The sequence below is a fragment of the Pristis pectinata genome, chromosome 17, assembly GCF_009764475.1.
Source record: "Pristis pectinata isolate sPriPec2 chromosome 17, sPriPec2.1.pri, whole genome shotgun sequence".
Classification (NCBI taxonomy): domain Eukaryota; kingdom Metazoa; phylum Chordata; class Chondrichthyes; order Rhinopristiformes; family Pristidae; genus Pristis; species Pristis pectinata.
Genome location: NC_067421.1, coordinates 35,626,734 through 35,643,246, shown reverse-complemented (window position 1 = coordinate 35,643,246; position 16,513 = coordinate 35,626,734). Strand labels below are relative to the sequence as shown.

At 42.4% G+C, this 16,513-nt stretch overlaps 1 protein-coding gene and 1 long non-coding RNA gene across 3 annotated transcripts in view; one reads left to right on the top strand and one right to left on the bottom strand.

The window, feature by feature from the left end:
• LOC127579662 (seizure 6-like protein) overlaps positions 1–16,513 on the bottom strand; it is a 213,451-nt gene that overhangs the window by 69,399 nt on the left and 127,539 nt on the right. For both annotated transcript variants that reach the window (XM_052032610.1, XM_052032611.1), the window contains exons 4-6: positions 15,970–16,162; positions 7,483–7,668; positions 6,165–6,333 (exon numbers count right to left, since the gene is read on the bottom strand). In XM_052032610.1, the coding sequence (XP_051888570.1) occupies positions 6,165–6,333; positions 7,483–7,668; positions 15,970–16,162 (548 nt within the window). The remainder of the gene's footprint in view (positions 1–6,164; positions 6,334–7,482; positions 7,669–15,969; positions 16,163–16,513) is intronic.
• LOC127579663 (uncharacterized) overlaps positions 1–16,513 on the top strand; it is a 92,887-nt gene that overhangs the window by 69,520 nt on the left and 6,854 nt on the right. The gene's annotated exons all lie outside the window — the stretch shown is intronic.

The following is a 16,513-nucleotide window of genomic DNA, read 5'->3' as shown; positions in this document are numbered from 1 at the left end:
GCATTTTTGAAAAAATCCACCCCTGGAGGATTGCAGGGGATGAGGAAGCCTGATTTGGTGAAAATTGCTGCAGAGCTACATCTGGAGGCAGTAACGCGATTTATGAGAAAGGCAGATATTCAGAGACTGATAGCTGGCCAGTATGTGGAAAAGAAGGTGTTTGAGGAGGAGGTGTTAAAACAGTTTCCTGGCAGTGAACCAGCGATTTCAGAGGCACAGGTGCAGCTGGCAAAGATAGAGGCTGAACGGGAACAAAGGAAGATAGAGGCTGAACGAGAACAAACTCGGTTGAAGTTTGAGGCTGACGCAGAGCAAAGGAAGATAAATGCCCAGATAGGAATGAAGAAGATGGAGTTGGAACAGAAAAGGATAGAGTTAGAAATGAAACAAAAGAGTTCTGATTCTGATGATGGTTTTTTAGCCAGTAGGGAGGTTCGATTAGTCCCTCCTTTTGAGGAAGATCAGGTTGATCAGTATTTCCAACATTTTGAAAAGGTTGCTGTGAGTTCAAACTGGCCAAAGGAAGGATGGGCTCTTATGTTACAGAGTGTAATTAAAGGTAAAGCTCAAAAAGCTTATTCTGCTTTGTTTGTTGAGGATGCAGCTGATTATACAGAGGTAAAACAAGCTGTGTTGAGGGCCTACGAATTGGTACCTGAAGCTTATAGGCAAAAATTTAGAGACTTGAAGAAATCTGCACATCAGACGTGCATGGAATTTGCCAATGGAAAGAGAATATGTTTTGAATGATGGTGCATGGCTAAAAATGCAGTTGGGGATTATGATAAATTGACAATCGATGAGATAACAACATATTTAAATGAAAAGGAAGTGGAAACTTTACAAGAAACTGCTAGGTTGGCAGATGATTATGTTTTAATCCATAAATCCAAATGGGGACAACCTAAAACCTTTCAAAAGAGTTATAAAGACAATCCAGGTAAACCAGAGATTAAATTGGGAGGTAATCAAAAAGGGAAGGATGAAAAGAAGCCAGTGCTGGAGAAACCTGTTGAGCGTACTTGTTACTACTATAAGAAACCTGGCCATGTGATAGCTAATTGTGCACTTCTGAAGAAAAGGAAGGAAGCCGTGCCCAATGCTTGTTTTCAGGTAATTAAAAATCAAAAAGGTTTAGGAGGTGTTGTTAAAGATCAGTCCTTGCCAGAGATAAAGGCTGAAAAGTTGGAGGAGGTGAGAAAGGAATTCCGTTCTTATGTATCAGAGGGTTTTGTTTCACTGAATGATGGGTCACCACAGGTGCCAGTGAAAATCCTTAGAGATACTGGGGCTTGCCAATCTCTCTTGCTGGACAGTGTTTTAAATTTTGGTGAAGAAACTGACACTGGTGAGGTAAATCTAGTGCGAGGTGTTACAGGTGACACCATGTCTGTCCCTTTGCACAAGGTGATTTTAAAGTCAAAGTTCGTAGAAGGACCTGTCGAGATAGGGATACGACCTTGTTTACCAGTGGAAGGAGTTTCTTTGTTATTGAGGAATGACCTTGTAGATGGAAAATTTGTCCCTGTGGTACGGTTAACGACCCAACCAAGGATCGATGAGTCTGAGAATGATCTAGATGTTTACCCATCCCATGTGGTGACTCGAGCTAGAGCTGAAGAATTAGCCAAGGCCGACAGTCCTGTGCAGCCTGATGTTGTTCCCTGTGACAGCCCTAAACAGGAAGAAAATTATGATGACTTGTCTGAGACTTTTCTGTCTTCACTGGAGGATCGAAATCCTTGTATTGAGCCTGAATTTAAAGATTTGTCTTTGTCGAGGAAAGAATTTATGGTGGAACAGACGAAAGACTCTGAGCTTACAGAATTGAGAGAAAAAGCACTCTCATGATGAGATTGAGAAAGTGCCAATTGGATATTATGTCAAAAATGGAGTGTTAATGAGGAATGGGAAGTTATTCATCAGGTTGTGGTTCCTAAAGTTTATAGGAATGAGATTTTAAATCTGGCCCATAGTATGCCTTTGGGTGGTCATTTTGGTGTGAATAAAACTGAAGGGAAGATTTTGAAACAATTCTACTGGCCTGGTTTGAGAAAAGATGTGGTGATGTTTTGTTGAACCTGTCACACATGTCAGATGGTAGGTAAACCAAATCAAAGACCCCCTGTGGCTCCGTTGAAACCTATTCCTGCTTTTGGTGAACCCGTTTCGAAGGTGATTGTGGACTGTGTTGGCCCATTGCCAAAGTCTAAGGCTGGAAATCAGTATTTGTTAACCATTATGTGTGCAACTTCTAGATTTCCAGAGGCAATACCCCTTAGAAATATTAAGGCCAAGACTGTGTCAAAGGCTCATTTAAAATTTTTTACTTTGGTTGGTTTGCCAAAAGAAATCCAATCTGATCAGGGCAGTAATTTTATGTCTAATTTGTTTCAGCAATTAGTCTATGAGCTGGGAGCAAAGCAGATTGTATCATCTGCATATCACCCAGAATCTCAGGGAGCTCTGGAGAAATTTCATTCTACTCTCAAAAATATGCTGAAGACTTATTGCTTTGAAAACACAAAGGATTGGGACGATGGTGCTCATTTACTTTTGTTTGCTGTGAGAGAATCAATACAGGAGTCATTAGGATTTAGTCCGTTTGAGCTTGTATTTGGACATTGGGTGAGAGGACCTTTAGAATTGTTAAGAGAACAGTGGGTTAATGAGGAAGTGCATTCGAGTTTGTTGGACTTTGTCCAAAAATTTAAAACTCGGTTGGAAAGAGTCTGCCAGCTGGCGAGAGAGAATTTGAAAACCAGCCAGATGAGAATGAAAACATGTTTTGACAGACATGCTCGGCCCAGGACATTTGCAGTGGGGCAAAAGGTGTTAGTATTTTTCCCTAGCCAGAACAATCCATTGCAATCTTGTTTTTCTGGACCATATATTATTGAATCCCGAGTAATTGATTTGACATATATAATCAGAACACCAGATAGATGCAAGAAAACACAACTCTGTCGTGTAAACATGCTTAAGCCTTATTATGAGAGAAATTCAGTTGTGGCCATGGTGGATGATATGAAGGTTGTTTCTCGAATGCCTGATGTTGATATTGAGGTAGGCCAATTTAGACCAAATATTATTCCATCAAAACTAAAAAACTAAAATATCCTGAAGAACCTTGAAACAAAGTTGGACCATTTACAAGTTTCACAAAAAAAACAGATGAGAGAATTAATTTTAAAATTTAAAAATCTGTTCCCAGATGTTCCAAACAGAACGTCGACAATTACTCATGATGTTGATGTTGGGGATGCAAAACCAATCAAACAACACCCATATCGAATGAATGTGGAAAAAAGTAAACTTGTTGACCAAGAGATTGAATATATGTTAGAAAATGATATTATTAGACGTTCTGCTTCAAACTGCAGTTCACCCTGTGTTATTGTGCCTAAACCTGATGGAACTGTTTGATTTTGCACAGATTACAGGAAAGTGAATGCTGTAACGAAGTCAGATGCTTACCCTATTCCTAGGGTGGATGATTGCATAGACAAAGTGGGAAAGGCCAAATTTCTTACAAAGATTGACCTATTAAAAGGGTACTGGTGTGTTCCATTAACAGATAGAGGAAGGGAGATTTCTGCCTTTGCAACCCCTCCTAGATTGTATGAATATAATGTTTTGTCATTTGGAATGAAAAATGCTCTGGCAACATTTCAAAGAATGATTAATTCATTGATTCATGGGTTAAAGCATACAGATGCCTACATTGACGACTTAGTGACAGGGAATGATACATGGGAGGATCACATCTCTGCGTTAGAAAGGTTGTTTGAAAGACTTTCCGAAGTTAACCTTCCAGTTAACTTGGCTAAAAGTGAATTTGGCCATGCCACTGTAACGTATCTTGGTTATGTTGTAGGTCAAGGCAAGTTAGCTTCTGTTCAGGCAAAAGTTCAAGCAATATCTGAGTTCCCTATTCCCACAGGTACGAGAACTGTTAGAAGATTTTTGGGAATGGTTGGATATTATTGAAAATTCTGTAAAAATTTTGCTGATGTTGCTCTTCCCCTAACTAATCTTCTGAAGAAGGGAGTGAAGTTTGTTTGGACAGATCCTTGTCAAGAAGCATTTGAGAAGCTGAAAGCCATTTAATGCTACCATCTTGTGCTCAAATCACCTGACTTTGAAAAGCCATTTTCATTAGCAGTAGATGCCAGTGATGAAGCTGCAGGAGCTGTGTTGTTGCAGAAGGGTGACCTTGGTGATATTGACCATCCTGTAGCTTACTTTTCAAAGAAATTTAATGAGCATCAAAAGAATTATTCCACCATAGAGAAAGAATTACTGTCGCTTGTTTTAGCCTTGCAACATTTCAGTGTACATGTTTGACCGCTCAGAAACCATTGACTGTGTATGCAGATCATAACCCATTGGTGTTTCTGAGCTGAGTGATAAACAACAGAAGGCTGTTAAACAGGAGTTTAATTTTGCAAGAGTTTGATCTCATGATAACTCACATTAAAGGTAAAGATAATGTGATCGCTGATTGTCTTTCCCGATGCTAAATGGGAAACATGTATCTTTACTAGTCTGATCTTCTGTAATTGTGTAGAATGATAATTATCAACATTACTAACTGTATGCGCGGTTAACATTTTTCTTGAAAAAAAAATTCTTTTTAGGTGGGAGGTGTTACAGACTTGGTGAATGTCCCTTTAAGATAGAACTAGTAGTGTGTGTGTGTGTGTGTGTGTGTGTGTGTGTGTGTGTGGCCTGTTTACGTCAACAGAAGATAAAGGATGTAATGACGTTGTTGAAGAAGTCAGTCGAAGTCAGTCAGAGAAGAGAGAGAGAGAGAGAGAGAGAGACACCAGCCTGCTAGTTTCTCTATCGATGGATGAGAAACAATAACTGTGTCTGTTACTACAATCCATGTATGGAAATTGGGAGTAATCCGGTGGAGTTCACTTTGTTGCTGACCTGTAGAGGGAAACAGGTATTTGTGTGGACGGATACAATACGGATGCTTTTCGGGGTGAGGAAGTCACTACCGAGTAAACACTGAGGTGTCCTTTGGGTTCCATCATGAAACATTTGGATTTCGTAATTACCCTCTCTATGTTCTCTACATCTACGTCTTATCTTCAGACAATGGTGGTTGTTGAAGAAGCCTTTGCTCATGTTTCACCTTATGGCTTGCTGAACTGAACTTTAAGAACCATTCCTGGACTTGGAGTTTGGGAATTTGCCACACACACACGATGAGTTTAGTTTTTGGGGTTAATGTTCAAGGTTTAACATTTTTACTTCTAACATTCTAACATTTTTACTTTTATTTTTCTTATTATCATAAGTAGTTATTAATAAAATAGTTTTTAACACTGAATCATGACTCAGTGTGTTTCTTTTGTTGCAGGTTCATAACAGTCTGTGAAATGCTTTGGACCATCTGCAGGTCCAATAGAAATACAAGTTCTCCTTTTAAAAAAATATTTCTTTTCATAAGGAATAGCTTGCATTTATATTGCACCTTTTATAACTCTAGCACTCCAAATGCTTCAGAGGCCATCGAGTATTCGTGATGTGCAGTCACTTTTGTACCACGGTAGCTTGTTTGTGCACAGTGAACTCCCACTAACAGCAAGGAGATAATGGCCAGATCCTTGATCTTAGCATTGGGTTAAACATTGGCCAAGGCACCGGACATAATCCACAGGACCTTCTCCAAAATAGTGCCCTGGGACTTTTGTCCACCTGAGGGAGTGTCTCCTCGAAAATGCATGACCACCGATGGTTTCAGCACTCACTGGAATGCCGGAGAGTGTGCATCACCTGATGAAATATCACAGCAGCAGCAACTTGAGGCAAGATAGATGCACAGTAGTGTAGCGGTTAGCGTGACGCTATTACAGCACCAGTGACCCAGGTTCAATTCCCGCTGCTGTCTGTAAGGAGTTTGTACGTTCTCCCCGTGTCTGCGTGGGTTTTCTTCGGGTGCTCCAGTTTCCTCCCACATTCCAAAGACGTACGGGTTAGGAAGTTGTGGGCATGCTATGTTGGCGCCGGAAGCGTGGCGACACTTGCGGGCTGCCCCCAGAACACTCTATGCAAAAGATGCATTTCACCGTGTGTTTCGATGTACATGTGACTAATAAAGAAATCTTAAATCTTATCTTAAAGAACAATGGTACAGTACTCATTCTTACCTGTCTCCTTTTCCAGCAAGGGAGACCTTTTCAAAGTGCATATGGAACTTCTGTCCTTTAGTGCCTTCGATTATCCAAGTGCAGGTTAAGTTGTTGCTGTAGTTTGCTGGATAATTGGGAGACAGGACTCTTCCAAGGGTAGCATTTGATATTGTTCCACCACAGAGGGCTAACGAAGGACCAGGAAAGTGCATGTTATTTCGGGAAACCATTAACATTCCCCCACCTCCACCCCTCCATCCTTATTTTCCACCCCTCCTTCCACCCACCAGTTTCCTCCCCCTTTGAGTGCATGGATATTTGCAGGGTTGAAGGTAGACATTGCCATTCTTAATGCCCAAGTTTTAGCAGATTAGACGGTGCCACAACCAAGCCTGAACCTTTCTCACATGCATGCACGCTCACACACACACGTGCAGTCACAGGATAATTGCAACTTTGTCTGAAGGTATGAAACACGTGATAGTGAGCATATTGTTGAAGTCACTGGATTTAAACACAGAGGGGGCAGTATACTGGGCTTCCAGTTCTCTATTGCTTACTTTACAGCATCAAGCAAGATCAATATTCTTCCTGTATACCCCACCCCTCCTAATACTTTGCAACACAGGATGACAAGACAGCAACCATAGCTGATTTATTAACCCTTCCAAACACAGTGCCACCAAAGTCTGTTGAACTCCCACATCAGTGTTTTGGTTGAGCAGAACCCAATAGTTTATCATTGATTTAAATCTGGACCTTACTGGGTTGAAATAACACAAAGAATAATGGTTTTGTCCTGAAGTTCCTGAGGGAGACTTCTCTTGGAACTCCACTCCTGTGGGGCGAGGAAACCTTGAGCTGAATATCTTCAAAAAGTATTGAACACACATGTCCATGAGAACTCTTTTTAAGATTTTGCCTTTAAGGAAAGATGAAGAACAAAGGGTATTTTTCTATTTACACTTTACAAGTTGATTGCATTTTTCTATTGAAAGTCTTCAGAAAGGTTGTTCATTTTGTATTTTCGAACCTCAATGGGGATTGCTATTTGTCATAGTCAAACAGGCTGATTTTAATCGTTGGCTGAAAATGGGTTGGTAGTTTGCTATCACTTTATCCATTTATCATTATTCAGTTTAATGGGCACGATAGGTTACTGGCAATTTTTAGGAAATCTATATGGTGAAATATTTAAAGAGATATTCTATGGATTCCAGAGCTAGATGGAATACTGAAAATAAAATATTTAAGAGTGCTGTGGTTTGTAGGAGAACCATAATTTTAACACAGTCCTTCTGGTACAATCCATTGCTTTAGACTCTCTGAAGTTTACCTAGACAGCTTGGCTCCTTGGTGTTCCAGTGTGGCTGTGATGCATTCATGCAGGTCAGTGTTTGCAGCCCCTGCAGTTGGTATCCAGGGTTGCAACGGAAGTGTGCAGTGCCGTCGGCATGCAAGTCCAAAACGGACACATCCCCATAGTCAGGTCTCCTGGGAAAGTTGCAACTCAGCATGAAAACTGCAGGGGAAAAATGATAGGAGTCAGGCCGGAATCTTTTATCCATTCCCGATCAACTCTGGGTGCATCTCGGTATGAATAACGTTAACATTATCTGCACTGAGGAAAGGTGGGAACATGCTGGCACACAGAAAGCGAACAAGCATCAGCTGTGAATATTAAAGAAATGCTACCATAGATTTAATACGGGGAAATATACAGAACATAGAACAGTACAGCACAGTACGGGCCCCTTGGCCCATGATGTCGTGCCGACCTATATAAACACCTATTTCATGATCAATCTAACCCTTCCCTCCTACACAGTCCATACATAACCCTCCATTTTTCTTACATCCATGTGCCTATCTAAGAGTCTTTTATATGTCCCCATTGTATCAGCCTCTACCACCACCCCCAGCAGTGCGTTCCAGGCACCCACCACTCTCTGTGTAAAAAACCTACCTCTGACGTCTCCCCTAAACTTTCCTCCTCTGACCTTAAACTAACATCCTCTGGTATTGGCCATTGCCACTCTGGGGAAAAAGTGCTGGCTGTTCACTCTATCTATGCCCCTCATAATCTTATACACCTCAATCAAGTCACCTCTCATCCTGCGTCACTCCAAAGAGAAAAGCCTGAGCTTGCTCAACCTTTCTGCATAAGACATGTTCTCTAATCCAGGCAGCATCCTGGAAAATCTCTGCACCCCCTCTGAAGCTTCCACATCCTTCCTATAATGAAGCGACCAGAACAGAATACATTACTCTTAAGTGTGGTCTAACCAGAGTTTTATAGAGCTGCAATATTACCTCTCGGCTCTTGAGCTCAATCCCCCAACTAATGAAGGCCAGCACACCATACGCCTTCTTAACCACCCTATCAACTTGCGTGGCAACTTTGAGGGATCTATGGACTTGGACCCCAAGATCCCTCTGTTCCTCCACACTGCTAAGAATCCCGCAATTAACCTTGCACTCCACCTTCGTTCGTTCTTCCAAAGTGTATCACTTCACACTTTTCCAGATTGAACTCCATTTGCCACTCCTCTGCCCAACTCTGCATCTTGTCTATATCCCGTTGTAAACTACGACAACTTTCTATACTATCCAACCTCCAACCTTTGTGTCATCTGCAAACTTACTAACCCGTCCCTCCACTTCCTCTTCCAAGCCAAAAATCTCAAAGAGCAGGGGTCCCAGAACAGATCGCTGTGGAACACCACTAGTCACTGATCTCCAGGCACAATATTCTCCATTTACTACCAACCTCTGCCTTCTGTGGGCAGGCCAATTCCAAATCCACACAGCCAAATCTTCATGGATCCCATGCCCCATGACTTTCTGGATGAGCCTACCATGGGGAACCTTGTCAAACACCTTACTAAAGTCCATATACACCACATCCACCGCTCTACCTTCATCTATTTGTTTTGTCACCTGCTTGAAAAACTAAATTAGGCTCATAAGGCACGACCTGCCATTCACAAAGCCATGCTGACTATCCCTAATAAGACTATGCTTCTCCAAATGCTCGTAAATCCTGTCCTTAAAAATCCTCTCCAACAGCTTGCCCACCACTGATGTAAGACTCACTGGTCTATAATTCCCAGGATTATGATGAACTGTACGGATGAACTGTTCAGAGAACGCAGCAAATGCGCATGCCGGTCGGTCAATCCCTCGACAGAGCGACAACGCCCCTAATGCACGAAACACACTTCTGGCGCGGGACTTCGGGGGTTCGTGCGCTTTTGGTCTCCGTAGACCTTCTCGTTGATCTATAACTGTAAATTGCTCAGTGCATCTGCATCTGAGACACCTTTGACCCTGGCACCTGAGTGGCAACATACTATCCGGGAGTCTCGTTCTTGTCCACAGGATCTCCTATCTGTTCCCTTAACCAATGAATCCCCTATGACTACCGCACTCCTCTTCTCCCCACTTCCCTTCTGTGCCACAGAGTCAGACTCAGTGCCAGAGACCTGGCCGCTGTGGCTTTCCCCTGGTAGGTCGTCCACAAAATGATATACTTGTTATTGAGGGGAACAGCCACAGGGATACTCTGCACTAACTGCCTATCCCCTTTCCCTCTCCTGACGGTCACCCAGCTACCTGCATTCTGCAACCTAGGTGTGACTGCCTCCCTGTAACTCCTGTCTAACATCTCCTCAGTGTCCCGAATGATCTGGCGTTCATCCAGCTCCAGCTCCATTTCCCTAACACGGTCTGTAAGGAACTGCAGCTGGATGCACTTCTCGTTGGTGTAGTCATCAGGGACACTGGAGGTCTCCCTGACTTCCAACATCCTGCAAGAGGAGCAAACTACAGCTCTGCCTGCCACTCCCACTGCTCTAACTGTGCAATAACAAAGAGAGAAAGAGACCTTACCAGAACCTCACCTTAGCCTCCACTCACCTCCTCCGCCTCTTCACGCCGAAGCCTCTTGAGCCAAAGCCTCAAGGTCCTACTCTGACACCGAGCCACCCCTACAGTGGCCGCTCCGCTTGAGCTTACCTTCTTTTTATTGGCTGCTGTTGCCTAATTAGCTAAGCAACGAGACTTGCTCTCCAAACTGCTCCTCGCTGATATATGGTGCAGCTTACACCAAACAGAATCTGCTGTACAATTAAAGGCTGGATTCCAGCAAAACTCCAACTGTTGGTTCAAATGGGTCTTCCTTTTTGGTAGGAGTTTTGCTGGCCTGTTGTTGAAAGCCAGTGAGCCAGGCATTCTGCCCTGAGGGGGGCACTCAGCCCTTCTCAGTGGGACCACATCTTCCGTCGCCAATTGAAAGTGAAGGCTACACAGGACATAGACATAGAACAGTGCAGCACAGGAACAGGCCCTTCAGCCCACAATGTCTGTGCCAACCACAACGCCAATTTACACTGCGCATCTACCTACACACGATCTATATCCCTCCATTCCCTGCTTGTTCGTCTGCCTGTCTAAATGCCTTTTAAATGTTGCTATCGTATCTCCTTCCACCATTTCTTAAAATGGTGCCTTGGACCAGTAAGGCAGCATGGCCTGCTTTTGTGCTGTAAATTCTTTGCATCTTACATGAAGAAAAAATGGTGAGAAGGATAGGAAGATTTATTATGTAAAAGACATTACATAGAAGATGGCTGAATTATACATTATTGTTCTGAAAATGGAGAGAATTGAAGGGTGCACAGATTTTATTGCATCTTAAAACAGTTAACCGAGATTTGATTAGAGATTTGCTTGCATTTTCCTGTAATGCCACTTACACATAGGAATCTCCCTGGCAGTGTTGGAGTACTCTGTTTGGTTTTCTACTGGAAATAGTGGATTAACCCTCCAGCTACTTTAGCTGCAGGACTCTGCCTCTTCAGATGGACCAACATTACCTCCTCTCCTCTCGCCGACAGTCAATGGCCCTATGTAGTGGTTGGGACGCCATGGCTTCAGAACAAAGATGCAAAACAAAGCAAGCCTTCATGTGTGGTTGCAGTCTGCTGGGCAGTATCCATTCCTAGAAAACCAAGCAGCTCAATTTTCCCTAAGTCAGGCATTGGATAAGATAAGATAAGGTATCTTTATTAGTCTCATGTACATCGAAACACACAGTGAAATGCATCTTTTTGCGTAAAGTGTTCTGGGGCAGCCCGCAAGTGTTGCCATGTTTCCGGCGCCAACATAGCATGCCCACAACTTCCTAACCTGTACGTTTTTGGAATGTGGGAGGAAACTGGAGCACCCTTAGGAAACCCAAGCAGACGCAGGGAGAACATACAAACTCCTTACAGACAGTGGCCGGAATTGATCCCGTGTCTCTGGTGCTGTAATAGTGCTATGCTAACCACTATTTGTCATGTGTTCTCCAGTTGCATTTGTGATATTTAATCTCCCAGATGGCTGTTAAAGATTCCAAGGCACTACCTAGAAAGAGAGAAGGGGATGGGGGGGGTTCCCTCAACATCTCTGATAATATTCATCTTTCCATCAATATGATTCATTATCACCTTGGTGTGTCCAGGAGTACATCGTATGCATATTGGCAGGCACAGTCATGTAGCGGTTAGTGTAACACTATTACAGTGCCAGTGACCCGGGTTCATTTCCTGCCGCTGTCTGTAAGGAGTTTGTACATTCTCCCCGTGACTGCATGGGTTTCCTCTGGGTGCTCCCACATTCCAAAGACATACGGGTTAGGAAGTTGTGGGCGTGCTATGTCGGCGTCGGAAGAATGGCGACACTTGCGGGCTGTCCCCAGAATACTCTACACAAAAGATGCATTTCACTGTGTTTTTTGATATACATGTGACTAATAAAGAAATCTAAAAAAAAATTGCCAGCTGTATGGTCTACATTACAGCAGTGTCCATACTGCAATAGCACCTTATTTGTATAGTGATTTGTGATTACCTGAGGTTATGGAAGGCATTGCATAAATGCAAGGCATTTTCTCTTAACTCATGGCCTGGCTGACCATCCAGCCTGCTTGAAAAATGACATAATCCAATAACCAATCAAACGCTTCAAGTCTGCTTGGACTAGAGTTAAGAGGGAGACACAAGAGACTGATACTGGAATCAGGAGCAACAGACAAAATGCTGGAGCAACTCAACGGGTCAGGCAACATCTGTAGAGTTCATCCAGACGAAGCGTCTTGACCCAAAACGTCAACTGTCCATTTCCCACTGCAGATGCTGCCTGACCACCTGAGCCTCTCCAGTGTTTTGTGCTTACCTTGGAGTAGAATTAGTCATATAAATGTGGCTACATCTAGCAACAATCCCATAGCAGGTAAAGTGAAGATCATTAAGTAATTTCCCTGTCAGTCAAGCTCAGAGGCCACACTGCTGAAAGTGATTGGGATTAATTTTATACACAATGGGTAAACTATTCTCCACCCATTGCAATTTTTGGGAAAAATTATTCTGCTGAAGTTGGAAGAAGTTGCTGTAGTTTCAACTTTTCCCACATACTTTAAATAGAAGGTTCTCGGAGTTTCCTATACTGTTTGCTGTGTGTCATACCATTTTCATTGGCTGATGCAGATGGTAACTCTATACTTTGATTGAAATATCAAAGTACAATTTTAATTCCTCATTTCCACTACTGGAAATGTTACTCAACAACCAAACAATACATAGAACATAGAGCAGTTCAGCACAGGAACAGGCCCTTCAGCCCACAATATCTGTACTGAACACGATATCAAATTAAACCAACTCTCTTCTGCCTGTACATGATCCATATCCCTCCATTAGGACAGGCACGGTAGTGTAGCGGTTAGCATAACACTATTACAGCGCCAGCGACCCGGGTAGAATTCCGGCCGCTGTCTGTAAGGAGTTTGTACGTTCTCCCAGTGTCTGCATGGGTTTCCTCTGGGTGCTCCGGTTTCCTCCCACGTTCCAAAGACATAGGGGTTAGGAAGTTGTGGGCATGCTATGTTGGCGCCGGAAGTGCGGTGACACTTGCAGGCTGCCCTTAGAACACTCGACACAAAAAGATGCATTTCACTGTGTGTTTCAATGTACATGTGACTAATAAAAATATCTTATCTTGTATACATGTATCTCTCTAACAGTCTCTAAACACCACTATTGTATCTGCTTCAATCACTGCTCTTGGCAGCCCATTCCAGACACCTAGCACTCTGTAAAAAACTTACCTTGCACATTTCTTTTAAACTTTTCCCCTCTCACTTTAAGTGCACGTCCTCTAGTATTTGACATTTCTACCCTGGGGAAAAGATTTTGACTGTCTACCCTATTTATGCCTTTTATACTTTTATAAATCTCTATCAGGTCTCCCCTCAGCCTCCGACGCTCCAGAGAAAACAACCCAAGTTTGTCCAACCTCTCCATATAGCTCAAACCCTCTAATCCAGGCAGTATCCTGGTAAACCTCTTCTGCACCTTTCCAAAGCCTCCACATCCATCCTGTAATGCACACAATACATATGCAGCCTAACGAAAGTTTTATACAGCTGCAACATGATTTCCTTTCTCTTATGCTCAATGCCCTGACCAATGAAGGCAAGCGCTTTGAAGGGAAGAATGTCATATGCTTTCTTTACAACTCTATCTACTTGCATGGCCACTTTCAGTAAGCTATGGACTTGGATCCCAAGATCCCCCTGTACGTCAATGCTGGTTAGGATCTTGCCATTAACTATATATGTTCCCCTTACATTCAACCTCCCAAACTGCAACACCTCACACTGGCTCAAATTAAACTCCGTCTGCCATTTCTCCGCCCATGTCTGCAACTGATCTATATAGTCTTTTGAAAAATTCCTACATTGTTTGGAGTGGTACAAAGGATTGATCCGATGCTTAAGCCAAAATAATTATATAACTGGATTCTGAAGAAGTGACCAGAACGCATCAGGATTATACTTGCGTCACGAATTCTCCATATAAAGCAGTGAGAGGCTGGAAACAGATAATGGGATTTATAATGGGATTGAATGTGTGCTCATCCATGTACCATGCCCCAAGCAGTCTTGTACATTCAGTCAACCAAGGGTTTTGAGAATTTATTTTTAAGATCCCCAAAAAACTGAGACATATGAATTTGATGCAGATTTGTAGCTTACCATTGTAAATGTTAGTGTCGGCCATTAAACTAACAAAAAAGGCCAAAAATTGGAATAATATTTCAATTTTGAATCCAAAACATAAAATAACATCCTGTATATAAAATCATGGGTGAATACAAAAACGAAGTATGTGGTTGATAGTCAACATGGAATTAATGGGCTGAATGGCCTGTTTCCGTGCTGCATCTTTTTATGACTCTGACTCTCTGTCATCCTGTTGTGCTGTTAGTCAACAACTAAATTGGGAACAAATTACTCATCCGATAAAAACTGATCCACCATTCTGAATAGGATTACATTTGAACAACAGTTGTGGAGATGTACAGAGAATCCAAGTTCTAAGACAATAAATTATTCAACACACATCAACAGAAAATGATGGAGATATTTAGAAGGTCAGGCAGCATCTGAGGACAGATCTCTCCCCATAATTGCTGTCTGACCTGCTGAGCTCAACGTTTCAGGAACAGCTTCTTCTCCTCCGCCATCAGATTACTGAACGGTCCATGAACCCCATCTTATTATTCCTCTTTTGCACCATTTATTTATTTTTGTAACTTAAAGTAATTTTTATGTCTTGCACTGCACTGCTGCCACAGAACAACACTTTTCATGACATATGTCAGTGATAATAAACCTGATTCTGAGCATTTCCAGCTATTTTATATTTTATTCCCCATTTCCAGCATCTGTGTTTTTCTTTTTTCACTTCCTCAAGAAATGCAGGTAAGATCATAATGATGGAGAAATTACAACATGATTAATCTTACACCAGAATATTATTTTCTCACCTGCAATTTATCATTGGCCTGAAATGTTGAAACAATTTCCTTCTACACAGATTCTGCTGAGTGGTTCCAGAATGTTCTGCTTTATTTCAGATCTGCAACATTTTTCTTTTGAAGTTTGGTTTTATCTTGACCTCTATTGTTTTCCAAAGGCACGATTCTGAAGGGTCTCGACCTGAAACATCGACTGTCTATTTCCCTCCATAGATGCTGCCTGACCCGCTGAGTTCCTCCAGCGTTTTGTGTGTTGCTCCAGATTCCAGCATCTGTGTCTCCATGATTCTCACTGTGTTTGGCTCCTCAGCTTATTGGCGGAATTGAGTTGGATTCAATATAAAGAGTAACGGGGTACCGCAGAGAGTCATGCTGAATAGTTGTACTTTAGATTGGAGGGAGGTATATATTGATGTTACCTTGAGTTTAGTCTAGGACTGTCACTGTTTTTTGATACATCTTGATGACTTGCAATTGGAAAACAGGGTACAATTTCCAAATCTGCAAATTATACAAAATCTGAATGTGCAGTAAACTAGGAGAAACATAGCTGTGGGCATCAAGTCAGTTGATAAACCGGGCAGTCAGAGGACAGATGAAGTTCAACCCAGAGATGTGAGAGGTGATATATTTTGGCTTTAACAATGAGGAGAGAGCGCACATAGCAAATGACACAACTTCTAGAGAAGGTGCGAGAAAAGAAGGGAGACACAAGAGATTCTGCAGATGCTGGAATCTGGAGCCGCACACAAAAGACGCTGGAGGAACTCAGCAGGTCAGACAGGGAAATAAATGTTGTGCACTAGTTAGATACCCTCCTTCCATCACTTGCACTCCTAAAGTGTCTGCTAATTAAAATACAGCTTTACTTGTCCCTTACAGTCACTTCATATGAACTATAGATATGACCAACAAGATCCTTGTTCCCAGTTTCTCCAATGCCATGCCCATCACTTACTCTGATAATGGAGTCGAAATGATCCGATGCCTCCATACTGGAATGAGCGAAAGTACACTGAAATGGTATTGGTTGGGCTTCGAATGACCTGCCCTTCAACTAGCAGCACCTGGTTGGCCAGAACTATCCAGCTGTCCTCTTCCAGTCCACGAATGGAGAGCTGCTCTCCTTCAGAGAGGTTCAGGGTCTTCACCTGAAACCAAGGGTAACACAGCAACTCAGCAACAGTATGTGCAAGAAGCAATCACCCTACAAGGACCAGATATGAAACCACAGCAAATGAATGTACAAGATTACTGAACCTTCATTTCAGGAACATTAGATCACTTTTAATCCTCTTAATTTTGTAAGCAATCAATTGACTCTGCTGATGGTTTAGGGATAGCTTGACACTTTATCCGTACAGTGAATATGCTCAGTTTTAGAATTACTGATGTCTCTGTAAGTGGTTCCTTACCCATCAGGAGCTTATCTTTCCTGACCTGGTCATATGATAGGATGAGCCAGAGGTATTAATGATGTGAAACTCTGTATGGTGTTAATT